The sequence below is a fragment of the Vipera berus genome, assembly GCF_964194415.1.
Source record: "Vipera berus genome assembly, chromosome: 3".
NCBI lineage: Eukaryota > Metazoa > Chordata > Lepidosauria > Squamata > Viperidae > Vipera > Vipera berus.
The window spans coordinates 96,814,433-96,823,279 of NC_138204.1; the positions used below are offsets into that span (position 1 = coordinate 96,814,433).

Below are 8,847 nucleotides of genomic sequence, written 5' to 3' on the forward strand. Positions count from 1 at the left end.
GTTTATACATAATTGAATAATGAGTCAACGTCTTTTAAATGTATAAAAGCCATTTTAGGCTTTATTTTCTCCTTGTTTTGCTTTGGGCACCCTTTCTCTTGTTCCTACCTAGAGTCTCTGCAATGGAATGCAAAGGGGTAGTTAGGGTAACTTTCTGTTATTTAAGTAGTTCATTTTTGTCCATGCACAAGGCTAGGAACTCTCCAAGGTTTGAGTTAACTGAGATCTTTATGTTGTCAGTGTACGAGGGCCAGTTTAGACCATACTGTATGAATTAAAAGATGAACTGTACTAGAAACCTGGAAAAGAAGTTTTTTTTTTTTTTTGGCCAAATTTGGAGAAAGAAGTCATTTTATGGGTATAGCACATGTGTAGCTTTCAAAAGACAGGCATTGTATCAGTCATAAAGCCAGGTTTCTCCGTATCAAATGAACATCCCACACACACAAAAATGGCAATGTTGTATGTACACTTTCTTTCTGTGAATATTAATGATGTATGTTTCAAATATTTTTTATATTATTTTAAATCTTTAGTCATTCGTTAAGGATTATATGATCTCTATCACTAGACTTCTGCTGGGACTAGATACTACACCAGGATCTGGATTTCTCTGTTCTGTGAGTTAACACTTTCAAACTGTTTTAAATTCTGCATCCCATTTTGCTCTTTTTCCTCTGCAGGGGGTAGTTGGGTACTGTCTCTATGAATGAATGGTTGCCATTTCTTTATTGACAGAAAATGTGTTCAAAAGGACTACTTGCAAAGCATTTACATATTTGTTATTGTAAAGACAAGTTCTTTCTAAGGTGTTGAGAGGGAAAGAAGGTGAGGGGATGCAAAGCTGGACATACATGGAAGGTAGAGATGTAAGCAAAGAAAAAGAACTGTATTTGCAGAGACAGACTGAAGCCACTTTCAAAGCAGTCATATCAAACCACTTTTTTTTCTGAAGGATTTCATTTAAATTTAAATAGTACCTATAACAATAAAAAGGACAAGATTTGTGATGGTTTTTTTCAGTCACAAGCTGCACTTTTCCTGCTGTACTTTGTTTGCCTTGTGATATATGATACTTGCAAAAACTGCACATTTCTGGAATCTGTTCCTGGATTGATATCATATATTATACTCAGGAAGGACTGAAGGACTGTAGAGTACAATAAATAATGCTTTGCTTTGTAAGATTTGTTGCTTATTGTAATATTTTGGGTGATTCTGTTTGAATAAATAAATCAGTAATGTGCGCTGTTCTGTTTCTGTTCTTATTGCTTAGATGAAAATCACAGAAGATGATTTGTGGATCAGAACATATGCCAGACTTTATCAGAAACTTTGTTCTTCGACTGGAGATATTCCTATAGGAATCTACAGGACCGAATCACAGAAATTAGTGACATCTGAGGTTTGGACATTTTCATTTTCATGCAGACTTTTGTAAAGAATGCGACCCATGAAATACTTGTAATGATTTGTGGGGGTCTAATCTTATTTAGCAATATTTCGCTTATTTTTCCCTCATATTGACTGATATTTTGTTATGTGATTGTATTTATCCATTATAGAATGCTTCTATTTTACGGTACACATAAAATATGAAGGGGCATCATATGTCTTAAAATACTTGTTGACATGCCATGAATATGCTTCACACAGAATTGATTTTAGCCTCTGACATGTATCCATTATGTGTTTTGGGATCATGTACATATTCTACATTAATAGTTCACAAATTGTTTTGCCAAGGTGCAAGATATAAATTGGTTTAGGTCCAAGTGCTCTGTTTCCAGAACAATATGTTTACATGATTCTCTGCTCTGGCTTTTCTTCTTTTCTGATAAATTCTGCTAGAAGAAAGCTATATATCCTGAATCTCTATTGGGAATCATTCGGCTCATATTCAGTTACTGAAAAACCATGCACATATGAATTTATTTACAGTTTCTACAAGAATATTTGAGTATATAGTGAAAGAGGTCAAAGCTGGATTTATTCCCCTTTGTCCTCATATGCATAGTTATTCTTACAAATTGACATGTGCAAGTAAAACACTTTCCATGAAAATTCTAAGAGCACATCTGAAGAGGCCTATACAATGCATCCAGAGCATACTTCCATGAAATGTCTATGGAGATTCTCAGTCCTCCAGATCATGGTTGTCCCAAAGGTGCTTTTTCAAGAGGCAACTGGACTTCCTTGTTTTTCTTTGAAGATGTTTTGCTTCTCATCCAGAGAGTTCTTCAGCTGAAGAAGTTTCCTGGATGAGATGCAAAATATCTTCACATCTTGTTTTCAAATGAGAAAAAAAATATACCAAAAGCCTTCAAATTTTTGAAACTCTCAAAGTTCTCTTCCAAAACTTGTGCTATTTCTCAAATCTTTAGAAGCAATATTTAGTGGAATAAATACCAGTGTTTCGATGATTAAATAACTACTAATCATTGGGGAGGAGAAAGGGATGATTAAGAGACTGTATAGAGAAATCAGCTGATTTGATGTTGTTATTGGATTATGCCACCATAAAAATAAAATAAAAATATGCTTATTTAATTTAGTCATAGTAAATATAAAGTTCTTGTTTTTATAGACATCTACCTTGAGATATAGCAACAGTGATATTGTAAGAAATATAAATTGAAATGAAAAGTCAGGACAGCAAGGAGGGTGGGGGATCCATAGTTATGTAAGTTTGTTTGGAAGACATAACTGTTGTATTTCACTTCAGCATATAAAGAAGTGGAGTATGCCATGATTATGCAAACTGTAATGGCTTTATAACTATGATATAGAAAATATTTTGGTCAAGTAGCCCAACTTGTCTGCACAGTTTGGTATTTTTCCCTAGGCTTGCTTGAGCTCGTATTTAGTATTAAATGAATATTAAATTGCTTAGAGTGAGACAAGTTTTCATGAATTAAAGCAGAATTATGTATTCTCAAGTACATAATCCTACTGCATTGTCATTGCTTCCTCCTAGGGCTGAGAAAGAATGACTGGCAAGATCATCCAGCTTGCTTTGTGATAAGGCAAGACTAGAATTTGCAGTCTCCCAGTTTCTGGCCTAGTGCCTTAACACTACACCAAACTGGCTCTCGTTATGACTTAGTAGTTCATAGGATTTGATAATGTATCTTTATGTATTTGTCATAATGTGTATGGCATCACTTTGTAAAAACTCTTGGTAGCTGAAATACTTCTTTAGTTCATGTATTACAAGCATCCATTAATACAGGTCTGTGTAAATGATCCACCCATTTGGATGAGGACTAGAATAGTGCAGTCATGGGTACTGATGCTAGCATTGCATCCCTCTATTCTTGATATTCCTATGCTGAGTAGGAATATTAATTCTAACCCTAATAAATATTTTCTTTTCTTTTCTTTTCTCTTTTCTTTTCTTTCAGTATCTCAGTTTTGTTAAACTTGTTTCATTTTAATGGTAAACTTTTATAATGAAAGGGAATCACCAGGCCCATTGCCTGCCCAGTGCAAGAATCCAGATTAAAGCATGCTAGCAGATGCCTGTCTAGTCTCCCCTCAAACTGATGCAGTGAGGGGAAGCACAGCAGTCCCTGGATAACTGGCCCCATTATTGAACTGCTTGTAACATAAGGACGTTTTCCCCAACATTCAGAAGGAATCTACTGTTCTGTAACATAAAATTTATTCTTCTATGTCTTGTACTTTGGGAAAATAGAGGATACACCCTGATCTTCTGTATGCAACAGCTCCCTTCTTGTGTCCAGTCCTAATTCATAATCCCAGAAAACATGTCTGTCTGTCCGTCTAGTCATATGCAGTCTGGCATGTCATGGGATGCCTGTCTTAATCTCTTCCATGTAATATATTTTATTATATTATGAAGAGCATACAATCATATGGACCTTCACCTACAATCTAAAACATTCTAGCTGGGAATAATTTTATTATCTCAACTATGTAGCATAGTATTTAATTTGAATCTGTTATTTTATGTGTGAAATTGGCATTATTTGCCTGAGTTACCATTTTAAATTACTTGCAAATGCATAAATTGCATGACTGGAATGGATTGTAACAGTGAAATGTGGAAACAGAATAATCTCATTTATATATTAAATACAGGAATAATTATTCTTATATTAGAATTCAGTTCAACTGTCATAGAAGTTAATTCAAGGATATGTTTTCTCAAGTGCTTAAGGAAATTTTGAAGTAACTGTATTTTTAATTGTCCATTCAAATATTATTTACTGAGGCAAGAGTCTTAGTCTATAATATGAAGGCTTCACTGTTTTAATGAACTTACTTCCCTCTTTGTTAAGATTTAATGTAAAAAAAATTGCACAATTTTTTTGATATTAAAATTGCTATAAGCATTTATTAGTAAAAAGCCCACTAACTTTATTACATTCTTGGTCATGTTTACAATAAATTTCAATAGGAATTTGATCTTTTACAACCCCAATTACCATGGCTGGCTATAGAATTCTGGGAGTTGAAGTCCACATTTATTAAAATGGCCAAGGTTGAGAAACACTGATTTAGAATCATATCATGGCTGGTAGAAAAAAGTGGAAAGACAATTAAGAAATTTGGTCAATCAGGTGGTTTATCCTGTATTCAAACTTGAAGTTGTGTCATGCAAATGTCATACTATACAAGGATATAACACTATATTTCCTTGTACAATCATAATATCATGAAATTGTCTATGTGTTTTCTTTGTTTGGAAACTTTTGTTTGAATGGTTTTTTGTTTTCTTTCCTCCTTCTGACTTCCATTTTTTGTCAGTCTCGAGAAATTGCTTCACAAGTAAGTATCTGTGACGTGTTACTATGTCGTTTGTGTTGGCCTAAAAAAAACAAACTTTAACAAATGAAGGCAAATATACGTGTTCCAGGATAATGTTGCAAAATCCAATCTGGGTCAGTCACCAAAACCAGAAGTTTACTCTTCATGCTTTTGGACTTATGCTGGACCTATATCTTCAGGGTTCTACAGTTCCTTGAAGATGGGCTCCAGAACAAGTCCAAAAGGTCAGAAGAGTAAACCTGTGGTTTTGGTGACCAACCCAGTTTGGATCTTGCAATAAAATGTTTAAACTGTCATATAGAAAAAGACTGTATGCTTCTAATCCCTGCCAGGAATTTCTTCTAAATAGTTTCATTTCGTCAATAGTTTACAGTATAGGTCATAGTTATAGTGACCTTTACTGTATTGCATATTTAAGAGTTCTCAGGATTATGTGTTCAACATAACTAAGCAGATAGGTAGATATGTGTGGGTTTTTTGAGCTACTACACTGCTTCTGCACATAGATACTGACCCTGTTAAAAGCAGGGGTATGATTTAACTTCCTTGAATACATAGATTTACATATACTGTATTTCATATTAAGGAGTGGAGGGATGGAGTGGCCATGATAGTAGAATGGAAAAATTCATGAAGAGAAACTCATGAATCTTCAGTGTTTGGCTCCGTGTGTGTGTGTGTGTGTGTGTGTGTGTGTGTGGACATAATTTAGGCACAGCATTAGCATGTACAAAAATAAGAATAAGTTACGAATTTATATAAATGTACATGTAAACATACTTGGCTTTTTATATATAATTGCGTAATATTGATTAAGCAAGTATCAAATGCATAAACACATGTTTTCCTTTGCATAATTCATATTGTGATATCATAGTAGTGGATATTGGCTGGGCCAGTGGTTTTCAACCCATGGTCCCCAAGGACCCTTGGGGGCCCACAGTGTCATCACCGGGGGTCCTTGAAAACTTGAATAAATGTTATAATTTAAATTTTGAGATAATCTCGGGAGTCCATGACCATGGTCCATGGCCACAAAAGGTTTTTAAAGGAGGGTCCATGGTGAAGAAAAAGTTGAGAGCCACTGGGCTAGGCTAGTAAGATTGGAATCAAGAAAATGAAGAATGAGAAATAACATAAGAAACTTAAGGCAAGATTACTTATTTGGTGGAAAAGAGTTCCCCAAAGAATTTAATTTCTATTATGGTTTTCTCTTTGAAGTCTCAAATTTCTATCAGCGTGGAAGAGTGGGAGGACACCAAGGATAGTAAAGAACAATGTAACTACCGCAGCAACCACCGTAACTCAACATCAAGTGATCAGTCAGATCATCCTTTGTTAAGACGAAAAAGCATGCAGTGGGCTCGGCGGCTGAGCAGAAAAGTACCAAAGCATTCAGCAAAAACAGCAGAGAAAATAAGTCAGCAGAGAATGAATCTTTATAGAAGGTCAGAAAGACAAGAATTAGCTGAACTGGTGAAAAACAGAATGAAACATCTGGGACTCTCAACAGCAGGATATGGTAGGATACTGTGATATACACCCACATCAATGTACATATAGGGGAGATAGATGAATGTTAGGAAAGCTCATTGGATCAAGACTAGAATGGTTAATATTTTCTCATCAAAAGTTCCTAAGAAAATTTAGCAATCATGGGTAAAAGTCACCTTCTATTACGGGTAACTAAGTATTTCAGGTAAAATCAAATGTACAAATTGACAATTTTTCATACATTTATATATTCATCTCTTGTAGAACATATTAGAACATATGTCTTTCAATATGCATGCATGACCTTCCTATTAATTTTCACCTACAGTGTGTACATGCCTTCAAGTCCATCTGGACTCTTGGAGACTGCCCTAGGGCTGAAGGAGAGTAACCAGGCCAAAGTCACACAGCTATGTCTTTTTTTTTTGCTTTTCTGTCTTTCCTTGCTGTTTTTTTAATGCAAAAATATAACATTGCTTATGATTTGACCATGTTTGGTTGAAACGTGACCTTTTCATCTGAGTAATGTTATGATCATTTATTCAAAACACGTTTTATATTCTCTCCTCTCCCTTGTAGATGAAATGAATGATCACCAAAACACCCTTTCATACATTTTAATCAATCCTTCTCCAGACACCCGACTTGAGCTGAATGATGTTGTGTAAGTACATAGTATTTGCCAGACTTCTGATTTCTACTTTCATGTAAGATTTTTTTAAAAAAACACAAATCTCCCCCCTCCCCCCGACCTTTTAACGTTGACATTAAATTTTCCAAAGAATAAAACTCTTCACTTTTTTCCCATTTCTATTTGTTTGGATGATCCTGGTGATTGTGGCAATCACACCCACTGCCATTGAGTACTTTTTTAAAAAATTCCTGGTTATTTTTTTTATTCACATATCCAGCTAAAGAAAGGAATCACTGTTTATTCTATATTTTAACTGCCTTTGGAAAGTAGGCAAAGTAGAATCTGGATTAGAGCCAATGGAATAATGTACTGTTGCCTAGCTCAAAAACAACACAACAAAAACACTTCACAAGGTTTTAATGATGGGCAAGGCATTGTTTAATAGGATCTTTAGGTTTGGAGAAATTCCCATTTAATGTGAATTGTTAGATCTCACTGTTTGATTATCTAATATATATATAATATATATATATATATATATATATATATATATATATATATATATATATATATATATATATATATATATATATATATATATATATATATATATATATATATATATATAATATTTTTAAACATGTTGTTTGTAATCATCAGTTACAGAAGTATTTTTAGTTAGTCCAGAGTAAAAATTATTCTAGCATGTTTAATGTATATTTCCAGAATTTAGAGTAGAATATTCTGTTCATCTGGATTTTTTTTTCTTGTTATACTTGATGAATGAGAATGGTCTTTCTTTGTTGTGTTTAGATACTTGATCCGCCCAGATCCACTGTCATATGTTCCGAAAAGTACATCCAGCCAGAAAAACAGTTTCTGCAATGTCATTGGACAAGACAGCAGAGAAGAAACACAACTTTGATACATCACACAGTTCAGTGATGGAAAGACATTTTTATACAAATAACTGTTTTGGAATAGAGTGATGATGAATTTAGTATAACTGGACTCTTCTGAGAATTGGGATATAATAGACAATGGATGTTAATAGAACAACTATTTTATTGAAATTATAGGAATGATTCTGAAAAACTATCTGAGATTTTTTAAAATAATTTATTCAGATCTTGGAATTAAAATAGCAGAACTATGAAAAGTCTAAGCAAATATGCCATGGTTTGCTAACAAAAAGTAGAAAAAATGATAATGCTGTGCTCAAAATCATGTTTCTTATTTTGGTTTCAATTAACAACTCTGCAGCCATTTCTGACCACATCATAGTGCATATTGTAAGTACTGGATTCCAGATTTATAAAATTCTGGTTCATGCAAATAAAATAATAATGTAAGGAAGGTTCAGAGAATTCCCTTTTCTACTATCTTAAAATTGGAATTCCAAATGAAAGCTCAGTAAGTTTGTTGCTTGCTTAAGCTTTGAGCAATAATTATCACCCGTGTATTTTATTGCCTCCTTTAGCCCATTGTATTTTTATACAAAACATATATTTTTTCCAGAATGTTTAATTCCATGCTATTTTCAAACCATTGTTTGCTTCAATTTGACACCTTTCCCCCCCACACTATTAAACATTTAGAGCAAGTATACATTTCACAAACAAAAAAATGGAAAATACATCCCAAATGCTAAGAATCTAAAGAAAATGGTATGGAAACCAATTGCCTTTGCATATTTATTAAAATTTGTACACAAAGGAGGAATTTGGAAGATTTTGTAGGATTCACTGAAAACACCAAGTTATTTTGAAAAAAAAAGTTTATTTGTGAGTGCAATACCTATCGCTAAATTAAGGACTATTAAAGATGGCTGAAGACATAGCAAGTGGGCTGTCTGAAGATATAGCATTGCAGGTGCTTTGGGATGATTACCCATTCTATTCTTTTGATGGTATGGAATGTCACTT

The 8,847-nt window shown here is 33.8% G+C and overlaps 1 protein-coding gene across 3 annotated transcripts in view; it reads left to right on the forward strand.

The window, feature by feature from the left end:
- The window catches only part of KCNT2 (potassium sodium-activated channel subfamily T member 2), a 251,327-nt gene extending 243,211 nt beyond the window's left edge, over positions 1 to 8,116 (forward strand). For 2 of the 3 annotated variants that reach the window (XM_081322303.1, XM_081322304.1), the window contains 5 exons: positions 537 to 620; positions 1,277 to 1,405; positions 6,016 to 6,316; positions 6,868 to 6,952; positions 7,736 to 8,116. In XM_081322303.1, the coding sequence (XP_081178429.1) occupies positions 537 to 620; positions 1,277 to 1,405; positions 6,016 to 6,316; positions 6,868 to 6,952; positions 7,736 to 7,847 (711 nt within the window). In that variant the 3' untranslated portion in view covers positions 7,848 to 8,116. Of the gene's footprint in view, positions 1 to 536; positions 621 to 1,276; positions 1,406 to 4,773; positions 4,795 to 6,015; positions 6,317 to 6,867; positions 6,953 to 7,735 lie in introns of all 3 variants that reach the window. The other variant, XM_081322305.1, reaches the window with a different exon arrangement.
- Positions 8,117 to 8,847: the final 731 nt, after the last annotated feature.